Source organism: Microtus oregoni, unplaced genomic scaffold, assembly GCF_018167655.1.
Source record: "Microtus oregoni isolate MIOR12 unplaced genomic scaffold, Mior012 000077F_ref0000221, whole genome shotgun sequence".
Taxonomy (NCBI): domain Eukaryota; kingdom Metazoa; phylum Chordata; class Mammalia; order Rodentia; family Cricetidae; genus Microtus; species Microtus oregoni.
The window spans coordinates 5,964,925-5,979,279 of NW_024544029.1; the positions used below are offsets into that span (position 1 = coordinate 5,964,925).

General features: G+C 42.7%; 1 protein-coding gene across 2 annotated transcripts in view; it reads left to right on the forward strand.

Annotated features, from left to right (window-relative positions):
* Racgap1 (Rac GTPase activating protein 1) overlaps nt 1-11,084 on the forward strand; it is a 29,998-nt gene extending 18,914 nt beyond the window's left edge. For both annotated transcript variants that reach the window (XM_041642619.1, XM_041642618.1), the window contains exons 10-17: nt 2,081-2,245; nt 5,024-5,119; nt 5,200-5,398; nt 7,250-7,355; nt 7,512-7,644; nt 7,918-8,041; nt 9,261-9,366; nt 10,058-11,084. In XM_041642619.1, coding sequence (XP_041498553.1) covers nt 2,081-2,245; nt 5,024-5,119; nt 5,200-5,398; nt 7,250-7,355; nt 7,512-7,644; nt 7,918-8,041; nt 9,261-9,366; nt 10,058-10,133 — 1,005 coding nt within the window. In that variant the 3' untranslated portion in view covers nt 10,134-11,084. The remainder of the gene's footprint in view (nt 1-2,080; nt 2,246-5,023; nt 5,120-5,199; nt 5,399-7,249; nt 7,356-7,511; nt 7,645-7,917; nt 8,042-9,260; nt 9,367-10,057) is intronic.
* The last annotated feature ends 3,271 nt before the right edge of the window (nt 11,085-14,355 follow it).

Genomic DNA, 14,355 nt, shown 5'->3' on the forward strand with positions numbered 1-14,355 from the left:
GTAAATCTGGGATGACTTAATTTTCTTTGAGGCAGTTAATTTGTTTTTGAAAATGGGCTCATTCTTGTAGCCCACCCAGGTTGGCCTCTAGCTCTGTTGTGCCTCCTGCTTTAACCGCCCAAGTGCTGGGCTTACAGCACCTCACCACCACTCCTATTTATCTTTGTATTTGGAGGGAGCAGATGCTATTTTGTATTGAGCTTGTTTATTTCTTTGTTTTCAAGATAGGGTTTCTCTGTGTAGCCCTGGCCGTCCTGGAACTAGCTCTAGAGATCAAGCTGGCCTCAAACTCAGAGAGCTGCGCCTGCCTCTGCTGAGAGAACTGGGATTAAAGGTCTGCGCCACCAGCACCTGACTAATGTACAGATTTTTAAGGCTACTTTTCTTCGAATTTGCTAAACCCATAGCTCATGTGACTCACATCCTAATCAAGACATTACATATTATTTTATGTCCATAAAGTTATCCTGCATGATATTGGTGATCTTAATGTGGGGATCAGCTCATTTGGAGCTGGAGTTACAGGTGATTGTGAGCTACCCAGTGTGGGTGCTGGGGATCTAGCTTGTGTCCTCTACAAGAGTGATGAATGCTCTTAATCACTAGTTGTCTCTCCAGCCCCATTGGCAACTTTCATGCTGGAGTTTCAGGTGTGAGCCACCATTGCCTGGCTTCATTCATCTGTTTAAGTCCACTGACATTTAGTATATTCATAGAATTGGGTGTTTGTCGCCATTGTCAATTTTAGAACATTTTCACCACCCAAATCTATACCTAATAGAATTTCCCCCACCATTCTGTGCTACATCAGTATCCAGTAGTCAGAGGCTACCATTATTCACACCACTCGTGTCTATGGATTTGCCTGTTTTAAGACGTCTCATGTACTTGAGGCCATATGGTCTGTGTACTTTTGGGTCTAGCTTCTTTCATTTGCTCATCATTGCTGTAGCCTGTGTGTTTCATTTCTTTTTATTTGATGAATGATGTTTCACTGTATCGAAAGCATATGCCACATATTTATCTGTTTATTAGTGGATAGACATTTAGGGTTTTCCATTTTCAGCTACTAGAAAGAAGGCTATGTGCACACATTTTATGTAGACCATTTTCATTTTTCTTTCTTTTTTTAATTAATTTATTTATACAGTATCCTGCCTGTAGGCCAGAAGAGGGCACTAGATCTCTTTATAGGTGGTTGTGAGCCACCACCTGGTTGCTGGGAATTGAACTCAGGACCTCTGGAAGAGCAGCCAGTGCTCTTAGCTGCTGAGCCATCTCTCCAGCCCGACCATTTTCATTTTTCTTGCATATGCATACTTAGAAGTGGAATTAGTGGGTCAACTACGGTAACTATGCTTAACTTTCTGAGGGGCCTCCAGACTTTTCCCTTATGTGTATTTTATATTCCTGTCAGTGTTATGTAAGTTTCGGTTTATGTTTTGTCAACACTTGTTACTAGCTGCTTTTAACAGTGTGACATTCTTTATTGGAGAATTTTAGACATGAATACAATGTGTTTTGATCATATTCAGCCCCTCTACCACTCCCCTAAACCCTGGACTACCCTCAACAGTCCCACTCTCAACTTCATGTCCTCTTTTTACGGAGTCTAATTAGTGTTTCCAGTGTGTGCATGGGTGTGAGGATTCGTACACTGGAGCGTGAGCAGCTTCCCAGTGGCCACACCTCTAGAGAAAATTGACTCTTCCCCTCTCCAGCAGCATGGATGGAGGAGGGGCTCACAAGGACCCACCCTAACTGAGTTAGTGTTAGTCGGTGACTATTACCTTTTTAAAACTTTGTCTTTGCAATGGTTTCATTTTTGTAGCCCTGATCTGCCTGCCTTTGTCCCCTAGGAACTGGAATTAAAGGCATGTGCCGCCATGACCAGCAGACAGTTGCTATTCTTAAAATGAAGCAAACATGACCTACTTTTGAGAATTTTTGTGAGAATTACATTAAAATGTGTAATGGCCTAAAACGTTGTTTTGTACATACTGTGTATTTAACACCTGTGATTGACAATAACTTTGTTAATTCATATCATTCTATTGTGTCTGCCCTGTTCTATCTTCAGGTTATTAAGCCCGAATCTTGTGTTCCGTGTGGAAAGAGGATCAAATTTGGCAAGCTGTCTCTGAAGTGTCGAGACTGTCGTTTGGTCTCTCACCCAGAATGTCGGGACCGATGTCCCCTTCCCTGCATTTCTCCCCTGGTGGGAACTCCGGTTAAGATTGGAGAGGTAAGACTCATTGAAGCCAGCTGTCATTTGTTTCTTCTTTAGTCTTTCAAAGGCATAGTCAGTTTTTATTTTAAAATTACTGATATCAAATAAAATTTCCCTCCATGAAAAATGAATATAAGTAATAAAATATTGACCCATGGCAGAATCTTGTTTGGATTTCTCTTGTTTAATAACCTTTTCCTCTCTTCTTTTTCCTCCCTCCTCCTTCTCCTCCCTCCTTCTCTTCTCCCTTTTCTTCCTCCTTTATTCCTCTTCCCTCTCTTTTGTTCTCCCTCCTCCCTCCTTCTCTTCTCCCTTTTCTTTTTTTCCCCTCCTCCCTGCTCCTTCCTTTCCTCCCCTAAGAAGATTTCACATGTACCCAGTGACATTTATTTATTATGTATACAACATTCTGTCTGCACGTATGCCCACACGCCAGAAGAGGGCGCCAGAATTCATTACAGATGGTTGTGAGCCACCGTATGGTTGCTGGGAATTGAACTCAGGACCTCTGGAAGAACAACCGGTGCTCTTAACCACTGAGCCATCTCTCCAGCCCATAAGGCATGGTTTTTTTTTTTTTGTTGTTATTGTTTTTGTTTTGTTTTTTTTATGACAGGGTTTCTCTTTGTAACATCCCTGGCCTTCCTGGAACTCTTTTTATAGATGAGGCTGACCTGGAACTCACAGAGATCCACCTAATGCCTCCTAAGTGCTGGTATTAAAGGCGTGCACCATCACCACCTGGTTTATATGTTTTAAACTGTAACATTTTAGTATTAAGAACATATACACTGCAAAATTACTTTAAAGATCTATTTTATTATTATGTATATGTGTGTATGTGTCTTCGAGTACTGAAGCCTCTCTAGCTGGAGTTGTAGGCAGTCATGAGCCATGTGACATGGGTACTGGGAATTGAACTTGGATCCTCTGCAAGAGGACTCTAAACTTCAGACATCTCCAGTCCCACTATGAAATACCATAGCACTAGAAAGAGTATTTGAGACTGGCCCGATGTCAAACCCGTTGTTGGTAAGGTACAGTTTGTGTATTGTCCGTGTTAACTCTGGAAGTCTTGTCTGACCTCATTCTGGACGCAAACCCGTCATCTTCTCATCTTTAGAAGGCTGTGTTTTCCCTGCGAATAATTCTCATATAGTAGTTTTTGAGAACATAGTCAAATTTCATCATCACATAAAGTAACCGCTGACCCTTCTATATCTGGCTTTAGATGTTGATATATAATTGGATGCAATGGGTTTGCATTTCGTTGAGTGCAAAGCCAAGATGCGAGTGGGAAAAGACTTGTTACCTGTATGTAGTAGGTAAGGCAAATATTGGGATCAAGTTTTTCCCGAACAAAGGAAAATGGTGATTTTACTTATGGAGTCTAAACATATTTACGTTGGGGTCAGCTCATTCCAAAAGCACCCCGAGTTAAGGAGCACATTCCTGACTGTGCTCTGTTTAAGAAGAAAAGCTAGAGTACGCATTTTTGGGGGGTGTGCTTCATTCAAAGTCATGATTGCACTTATGTAAAAGATTAAAGTATGGTTAAGAGCATTTGCTGCTCTTGCTGAGGACCCATGTTTGGTCCCTACCAATTTATACACTGGACATGGTGGCTCGTGCCTGTTATCCCAGCACTCTAGTGATAGTAGGAGGACCAGAGTTTTAAGGTATGTAGCAAGTTTGAAGCCATCCTTGGCTACAAGAGATCCTGTCTCAAAACAAAAACAAAGAGTCTTGGTTAATTTTCCTACCTTCATGTGATTTATATAAATCACACTTTTTCATGGGCAAGTAATAATGCCACCAACTCTAAGAACTTCCTCTTCTTTCACTCAAAGACAAGAGACAATAAGCAGCGAAGCTAGGCATGCACTCTGCTAACTGAGCCACACAATCCCTATGAGAGTATTTTAAAATTTTATTACTATTTAAACTATGTGTGGGGTGGAGTATGTGCACCTGAGTTCAGGTACCCTGGAGGCCAGAGATGTCAGATTCTCCTGGAGCTAGAGTTATAGGTGGTTGTGTGCCACCTGGTATAGGAGTGCTGGGAAGTAAGCTCAGGTCCTCTGGAAGACAGTTGCTTCCAGTTGCTCTTAGCTGCTGAGCCATCTCTCAGCCCCTGTGGTGGTTTAAAAGAAAATACCCCCCCAAAGGGAGTGACACTCTTTGGAGCTGTGGCCTTGTTGGAGTAGATGCGGTTTTGTTGGAGGAAGTCTGTCACTGGAGGCAGACTTTGAGGTCTCATATATGCTCAAGTCATGCCCAGTGAGACAGACCATTTCTTGTGGCCTGTATATCATGATGTAGCCAGCATCATGTTCGCCTGCACACTGCAATGCTTCCACAATGATGATAATGGACTAGACCTCTGAACCTGTAAGATACCACATCAATTAAATGTTTTCCTTTTATAAGAGTTGCTGTGGTCAGCCAGGCAGTCGTGGCCTTTAGTCCCAGCACTCGGGAGGCAGAGGCAGGGAGATACCTGTAAATTTGAGGCAGCCTAATATACAAGAGCACGTTCTAGGACAGGCTCCTAATCTACAGAGAAACCCTGTCTCAAAACACCCCCCCCCAAAATAAAAGAGTTTCTGTAGTCGTGGTGTCTCTTAATAGCAATAGAAATCTTGATTAAGACAGCTCCCAAGACTATTTTAAAGTGTACTTTGAGAATAGGAATTCAAAAACTGATATAATTTCCTTGTTTAATAGCAACTCTTTAGATGGTCTTCCTCTCTTTGTCTCCGTGGTGTAAATAATAAAGATCGTTTTTTCCAGGGAATGTTGGCAGATTTTGTGTCCCAGACTTCTCCAATGATCCCTGCGATTATTGTCAGCTGTGTGAATGAGATTGAGCAGCGAGGCCTGACTGAGGTAAGAGTGGACTCCTAACAGGTAAGCTTGCTATTTGTGTTAGTAGTTTGGGAGTTCCTAACTGTTGTCTTTTATAATAGGCAGGCTTATACAGGATCTCGGGTTGTGACCGGACAGTAAAAGAGCTGAAAGAGAAATTCCTCAAAGTGAAAACTGTACCCCTGCTCAGCAAAGTGGATGATATCCATGCCATCTGTAGCCTCCTGAAAGACTTCCTCCGAAACCTCAAAGAGCCCCTTCTGACCTCTTGGCTAAGCAGAGCCTTTATGGAGGCAGCAGGTGAGGGCGTATCTTCACTCCCGACTGTGATTCCAGAGCCGAGCTTTGTTCACACAGTTTACAGTGCCTGGGATGTAGTTGGTGCTCATGTAGTTGGTGGGTGAATGACTGTATAAGAGATGACTCAGTGGCTAAGCACTGGCTGCTCTTGTAGAGAACCTGGGTTTGATTCTCAGCATCCACGCGCTAGCACCTGTAACTCCAGTCCAGGGGAATCTGACACCCTCTTTTGGCCTCTTTGGGTATGACGTGCATTGTAGTGCTCAGGCTTACATGTAGGCAAAGCACCCATGCACATAAAAATAAGGGGAAGAATTAAACTAAATAGGACTTAATAGGTGTTTTCTTGTTGCTCCTTGTTTTTCAGTCAAGTTTTAGGTTGTCCTTTTGAGCTCAGAACCATCTAATTCCTTTTCCACCACAAATCTTATTGGTAGCCTGTAAATACACCTTAAATTTGATATTTATCACAAGACATGGGACTTAACTGTCCCTGGAATATGCTAAGAACATGCTAACAGATTGTCCTGTCTGTCTGTGCCCTCTACCAGGTAATCTTTATACAGGAGCTGGCATGGTCCTTTATACTCTAAGTTAATTGTTGTTTCTTTCTCGTCTGTTATTTTCATTTTATTTTATCTTATTACTTTGGTTTTTTGAGACAGGATTTCTCTGTGTAGTCCTGGCTGTTCTGGAACTCACTCTGTAGATCAGGCTGGCCTTAAACTCAGAACACCTGCCTCTGCCTCCTGAGTGCTGGGATTAAAGGCGTGTATCACCATGCCCAGCTTTCCTATCAGTTTTAGACTGAACTCATCCTTAACATGGTTAAGAAGACCCTCTATGACTTGCCTCCTGGTTATGCCTCCAGTATCATTTTCCATTATACTTTCCTTCCTCTTTTTGAACCCTGGAGTCCTGGATTTCTTAGCATATTCCTACCTCAAGTCCTTCACGTTTGTTATAGTTTTAGCCCCAGCAGTTTCTCCTTAGGTGTCTCTGTAACCTTAATTCCGCCCTCTCTCCTCCAGTTTCCTCACAAACACCTTTCCTAAGCCAGGTTTGATGACGTAGTAATTCCAGCATGTGGGAGGGGGGCAGGATTGAGACCAGTTTTGGCTGCATGGTGAGTTTGACACTAGACTGCCTGAGACTGTTACAAAAACTAAACAAACCCTGCCTTCCAGCATCCTGCTTGCCTTCTTTTCTTTATCTCACATATCACTGCCCGACACATGGTCTGTTGCTTGTTTCTTTCTTTTTTGACCAACTCTTCCAGTACACTGTTTATTCCATGAAACAAGGCCCCTTTTTGGTTTGCTTTAGCCTCACATTTAAAATAGCACCTGGTAGCCGGGTACTGGTGGCATGCGCTCACCATGGCACACCTTTAATCCCAGCACTCGGGAGGCAGAGGCAGGTGGATCTCTGTGAGTTCAAGACCAGCCTGGTCTACAGAGCTAGTTCCAGGACAGGCTCCAAAGCTACAGAGAAACCCTGTCTTGAAAAACCAAAAATAAAATAAAATAGCACCTGGTATATAGTAGGCCCTTAAATGTCGAGTGAATGAATTCCTTATTGATGGTTAGCACTGCGGTTGCATGTCTTCCCAGCAAATAAGTTGCCAGCTGCTTTCTCTTACAGCAGTGGTGATTTTTTCTAGGAAGTTCTGGCTTATATTGAACTGCTGGCCAGTGTCCTGCTTGTTAATGAAACTGGAGTCTGATGCTGTCATGAACCTCTCAGAAGTTTCAGAAACTCGGTGTATAGATAAACCTTTGTGGTCGATAACTTGGAAGCTGCTGTCAAGGGGAAGAGTCTGGTCTTCTTAGTGCTTTCTTTTCATTACAGAGATAACAGATGAAGACAACAGCACAGCCGCCATGTACCAGGCTGTCAGTGAGCTGCCTCAGGCCAACAGGGACACATTAGCCTTCCTCATGATCCACCTGCAGAGGTCAGCACAGTAGGAACTTGTCTTAGGAGTTCAGAGAAGATGATGTGGGCCCTGGGAAGTGTGGACTGAATGTTCTTATACAAAAGTTATAAGTTGGTTATATTTAAGGGAATAATACGTTTTTAACTTTGTTTGTTTGTTTGTTTGTTTGTTTAGAGTGGCTCAGAGTCCAGATACTAAGATGGATATTGCCAATTTAGCTAAAGTCTTTGGCCCTACAATAGTTGCCCATACTGTGCCTAATCCAGACCCAGTGACAATGTTCCAGGACATCAAACGTCAGCTCAAGGTAAGGGTGCAAGTGCATGTGCACACACACACACACACAAGCATATACAGAGGTATATAAAATCCAAGCTTTTGTAATGCGCTAGCGTGGCATGATGGCAAAAAGATAAGCCTTGCATGCTGGGCACATGCACTGGCAGGCTGTGTCAGGAGGATTGTCACAAGCTGGAGGCCAGCCTGGTCTACATTTCAAGTTCTAGGTCAGTCTGTCCTGAAGAGTGAAACATAACAAGAAGGAATACATGAAGTAAGCCTTGCCTTTGCTGCCCGTTAGGTGGTGGAGCGCCTGCTTTCTCTGCCCCTGGAGTACTGGAATCAGTTCATGATGGTGGAACAAGAGAACGTTGACATCCAGCGTGGCAATGGAAACTCAACACCACGGACACCAGACATTAAAGGTCAGTTCTACACTGTGCTTGCTTTTTCAGGGCCTTGGCCATATGCCCATTTCCCTGAGTTTGCTCCAGCTTTTTGGAATATTCGGGACTGGGTGAAGTAATGAGCACCTTCAAAGTCCCAACACTTGAAAAGTAAAGGCAGGAGGATACAAAGTCATTCTCTGCTACATTTTGAGTTTGGGGCCATTCTGGGTTACATGAGACCCCTTTCCCAATTCCTCTAATCAGCCACCCACCACCATTATATTTATCTTGAAAATTCCAACAGTTTTTCACAGCTAAAATCAGTACTACACCTAGTACCATGAATATACCCTAAGGGTTATTTCCCGTTTTAGGTTTGTTGGAATGTTTTACTGATCAATTTTATTTTTTTAAAAATATTTATTTATTATGTATACAATATTCTATCTGTGTGTATGTGTGCAGGCCAGAAGAGGGCACCAGACCTCATTACAGATGGTTGTGAGCCACCATGTGGTTGCTGGGAATTGAACTCAGGACCTTTGGAAGAGCAGGCAATGCTCTTAACCGCTGAGCCATCTCTCCAGCCCTCAATTTTATTTTTTGAAAATTGTCATTACATTTTATTTATTTTTATGTTTGTGGGAGTATATTCCATGGTATGTTTTGTGGGGATCAGAGGACAACTTGAGGGAACTGGTTCTCTCCTCTCACCATGTGAGTCTAGGGATCAAGGCCAGGTCATCAGGATTGGCGGCAAGTGCCTTTGCCCCTGAGCCATATCCCTGACTTCCCATTAGATTCTTATGCCATTTATGTGAGTAGAATCATTTTATTCCTATCACATAGACATATTAAAAGATTCTTTTTAAGAAAAGTGTTTTGCTAGTTCCAGGACAGGCTCCAAAGCCACAGAGAAACCCTGTCTCGAAAAACCAAAAAAAAAAAAAAAGAAAGAAAAGTGTTTTGTTTCTTCTTACATGTGTAAATTTCAAGTGTTCAGATGTTAGATGTATGAAGTTTGATACTTGAGAATGGTCTGAATCAGGAAGTAAATATCAGCTATTCATTGAGTAGTTATTTGCATAGTTCAAAAGATTCAGGAATGAGTTACAAAACAAGGGCTAAAGGGGCCTGTGAAACTGCTAGATGTCCAGTCTCCAACCTTCAGAAGGTAGTCAGTGTAAACATCCATCTTGGCAGGTACTTTGTTTTCCCCCTTTCTCTTAAAAACGTATCTGAATTTTACTTGAAGTGAGCTTACTGGGGCCTGTGACCACTCCTGAATTTCAACTTGTCAAGACTCCTTTATCAAGTTCGCTGTCACAGAGATTGTACAACCTCTCCAAGAGCACTCCCAGGTATGCAGAAGTGTGTGTGTGTGTGTGTGTTTGTATACATGTACCCTCATGTATGAGCTACAGCAGCATACTCTGTAGGAATGTGTGATTCCTAGGAATTGAGCAGGCAGTCTCAGCAGCCCTAGAATTCAGGAGACTGACACAGGAGATTTGCCATGAGTCCAAGGCCAGCCAGGGCTATATAGTAAGGCCTTATTTAAAATGGATGAATGGATGGATGGATATAGTAAGGCCTTATCTAAAATAGATAGATAGAGACAGACAGACAGACAGACAGACAGACAAAAAGAATAATTGAACTAGAAGTAACCAGATGTTAAAGGAAACTTCCTGTAGAGGCTGAATGAAGCTCTCCACTGTGAGCCATCATATTGAGTGATCAATAGCACCTTTAAATAGCTCTTAGAAGTTTTCTGTAACATTATAATTATTCAGTATTTTTTTATAGAATACTTTTTTTTTAAATGTGTATTTGTGTGCGTGATATATGTGTGGGTATTGTACCATGGCACCCATGTGGAGGGCAACTCTGTGGAGCTGGTTCTTCCCTTTCGCCTTTATCTGGGCTCCAGGGATCGAGCTGAAGTCTCCATGTTTATATAGAACGTCTTTCCTCATGGCACCATCTCACTAGCCCTGTAGAATACTTCTGGTTCATTCTCTCTAATTTGTTGTTTTGTTTTGTTTTTAGATTTGGGAACAAAAGCAAGTCTGCCACCAACTTAGGTCAACAAGGCAAATTTTTCCCTGCTCCGTACCTCAAGTAAAGCCATTTCTGCCTGGTGTCCCAGCATTTACTGACCACAGGACACACGTGTTTATTCCGCAGCCTCCTTTTTATTAGTATTTTAGCCTTTTTTAGGCTTTAAATAAAGTTTAATGTGCATGAGTTTCTTATTATATAGCTCCTGTTCCTCTGGTGACTCAGCAGCACCTGTACTAGTTGTTGGGAGCTTTCAAATAGGAGATCTTTACTGGGCTGTAAGGGTAATAGGTATTGCTTTTGACTCTGGCGGGGGTGGGGAGTAACCCTGTGGCTTAAAGCCAAAATACTGCTCATAAAATGACTTTCCTTTAGTGTCACTTAGACAATGACAGAAATCCTACCTCGTGGGTAAAACTGAGTTGTCTCAGGACAAGTTGCAGAACAGGACAAAGAGCTGGACCGAAGCTGCAGGAAGGCCCCCTCTCAGAGCCCAGTCCCTGTGCTCCTTTAGGAACTGAGCAGTGGCATGGAGCCCTCAATGGGGTTGATAGGCACTGACTTGAGTATGCTCACTCCGTTTGGGTTCTTATGTCTGCGTCGTAGACAGTGCGCAGTGTAATCTGCAGTCCTGCATCTGTAGTCTCTAGTCAGCTTCTCACTGGACTTTTGGAGTTGCTTGGGGTCAGAGCCAGATTGATCTAAAGCTAAATGCATTCTGGTGACTGACCCTCTCGTTTTGTTTTAAAAGTCGGTGTGTAGTAAGCTAACAATTCAGAAGACTGTCAACATTTTCATATGACAAAAAAGCTAGTTGCTTCTGTCTTTGCACTTTGGGTGGTGCGCTTCTCCCGGGAAGCAGACACATGTATGTGAATGTTGGCTTTTTGATTAGCATTTTTCCAGTGTGTAAATGGCTTCCTTCTCTAGGATGTTTTCTGACTCAAAACTAACTCTTATCTGTAAGACATATATTTGGAATATGATGTGAAAAAAATAAATAGTTTTGCGAAATGAATGTGATGTTGGTTTTCTTGTGCAGGATGGTAAAGTAACCTTGAGCACCTTTCAGAAAATGTCTTCCCTTAAAGCGTTTTGAGTTTGTTCATCTCTATTTCCCACCTGAACCTTATGTCTGCCTGTAGGTCTTTGTTTCTCCTTTTTTCTTATATTAAGTCTGTTTTTCTAAACTGAAGTCCTAGATTTGTTATCTTCTTGTTTGAAGAAAGCATTTTAGACAAAAAAATAAATAAATAAACTTTTAAAACTAGTCTTTAGGGATCAGAATGGTGCAGATTTAGAGAAAAAAATTGCGGCTGGCTGGCTGCCTGGAGCCTGCTTCCCTGCTGGAAGTGACTCTGGAGTGAGCTGGGCTGATTAACTGAGGGCACCTGCTCCTAGAACTCTGAAGCTCTGAACAGAATGTATCCAAGATTGAACGCAAACAGTCCGGGCTTAATATGTAACAGTGGAGAGAGGAGGCAACCTACTGGCTTTTTTCCCAGGAGGGGGCAGCTCTCACAGCAGGGCCCATCTGCCTCAGCAAATTGACAGAAGATGGGTCCCATCTCCCAGACTCCCTCCTCACATGTGCCTGCTAGGCTTTTTTTTTTTTAAACTTTGTCCTAGATGGTACCTCTTTTCTTCTGTCTTTGCACGTTTGTACTTCTGTAGCATCCCTCCAAGGCACACTTGAAGTCACTAATGTAGAAGAAGCAATGGATTGTGTAGTGAAGGCGAGACCACCCTATGCAGGAATTGATGGCCCGTTAATGAAAAAGAAAATGGTTTTGTGTGTCAATTGTTGGCAGCCAGTTGCTCAGGTTTTGAGCTAAGCCAGAGGACCTTGGCCATGAAAATAATTTTGATTTCTAGCAAAGGGAGTGCACCCACTTTTAGCTTCAGCACTGCCTCACGTCTAATAGGTCGACTAGTAAGGGCCTTTTTAATTAAAGGATCCAGTGCTTTGAAGTGGCTGGACCCTTATCTTTTGTGTCTAACCTTTTCTCATGCTGCCTCTTTGTCCGTCTTGTTTTAGACCATATCTCACTGTGGCCCAGGCTGGCCTAGAGTTACTTCAACTTTGATGCTAAAACTGAATTGTTGTTTGTGTTTATTTTGGAGGCAGTGTCGCACTCTGTATCTCTTGGGCTTTCTGTGTAGACCAGGCTGCCCTAGCATTTCCGCTTCTCTAACTATAGACACGCCACCATACCACGGCTAACGGAACCTTTAAATCTTAAAGCTCACTTTATGCACAACTCCTGGTTTGACTGACAGCAACAATTTGTGTTCATTGCTGGGTGTTTAAGCATGTCTTCTTAAAATGAATTTGTATCTGGGCTTGGTGGTGGCACACACCTTTAATCCCAGCACTCGGGAGCAGAGGCAGGTAGGCCAACCTGATCTGTAGAGAGACTGTCTCAACAAGCAGTAAGGTTGAATTTGTGTTGGGTGTTGGTGACTTACATCTTTAATTCCGGTAGACAAGAGGCAGAGGCAGGTAGGTAGGTCTCTGATTTCCAGGCCAGCCAGAGTTGCATAGTAAGCCTGCCTAAAAAAAGGAAAGTGTGAATTTGCCATCTCTATGAACAGAAAACACTGGGTTTTATTACCATTAGGATGGGTAGCTGATTTGCTGGAGAAGAAAGTCATTTTTGGCAGCAAACTAAAAATGTGCCAATGCAAAGAAAGGGTTCTTCATGCCAAAATTATTAGGCAGCCCCAAATGACAGGCAGGAGCATAACGACTTGCTCTTTTTCTTTCCCCTCCTCTATCTCCTTTTTTTGGGTGGGGGATGGGGAGGCAGGGTCTCTATGTAGTTCTAGCTGGCTCTCAAGTGCTGGCATTATAGACGTGTGCCGCATGTCTTGTGCTATTAAAGGGAGCACTTTATGGCTTCTCTGTGTCGTGTTAGAATTGTACTCTTGTGTCTTGAGGTCATTATTCAGTAAAGTAAGAGTTGAACACAAGCGCTGTGATACCATGACGGAGCAGTCTGATCACTGAGTGGTTAACAGGCAGGTAGTGTATATGATGTGTCTAGGTGAGCAGAGAGCAGTTCATGTTCCAGGGAGGACAGCAGCATTGGCATGAAGAAGCCATCATGCTTACTCACAATAGACACAGCTTAAAACCTGTTTTAAGTTGTTTATTTGTGGCATTTTCCATTTGATATTTTTGGGTCATGGATGACTAGGGAATTGAAACTGCACAAAGTGAAGCCACAAATGTGAGTAGCTCTTGTACCCATGCATATGTGCATAGCCTCATACATTATTCTACACATACAATGTGCCCCGTGTGGGCTCTTGTACCCATGCATATGTGCATAGCCTCATACATTATTCTACATATACAATGTGCCCCGTGTGGGCTCTTGTACCCATGCATATGTGCATAGCCTCATACATTATTCTACATATACAATGTGCCCCGTGTGGGCTCTTGTACCCATGCATATGTGCATAGCCTCATACATTATTCTACATATACAATGTGCCCCGTGTGGGCTCTTGTACCCATGCATATGTGCATAGCCTCATACATTATTCTACATATACAATGTGCCCCGTGTGGGCTCTTGTACCCATGCATATGTGCATAGCCTCATACATTATTCTACATATACAATGTACCCCGTGTGGGCTGTTGTACCCATGCATATGTATGTTGCTGCATACATTATTCTACATATACGATGTGCCCCCTGTGGGCTGTTGTACCCGTGCATATGTGTGTGGCTGCATACATTATTCTACATATACGATGTGCCCCGTGTGGGCTGTTGTACCCATGCATATGTGTGTGGCTGCATACATTATTCTACACATACAGTGTCCGTTTGGGGTGTATTGTTCTGTTTGGAAAACAGTGGTGTTCTTAATGGTGCATTATTTTTTTCTAGGGCTTTCAACACGAATGGGAAAGAGCTATTGTGGAAGTCCAGGTTTGAGAAGTGAATGTGATCACAGTCAGCTCAACTCACACAGTAGGTTCTCAACCAATGAACTTTAATATGGTCTTAGTGATGACTCAGCTTTAGCCATTGTTAGGATTCAGAGAAAACTTAAGCCTGTGGAGCTGGGCCTATTAGCATTATGCTTTTAGTGTACACAGAGTTTGGAGAATGACCACTTAACCTAAGAACTTGGTAAAGTTTTTAAATATGCTTCCTGTAACTGGTATGTTTTGTAAACAATGGAAGGCGCCAGGCCAGGAGCTCCCTGGCTTATGTAACTCATTAGACCTTGATTCTCAGAGCTGTATTTGTTGATGGTTTCTA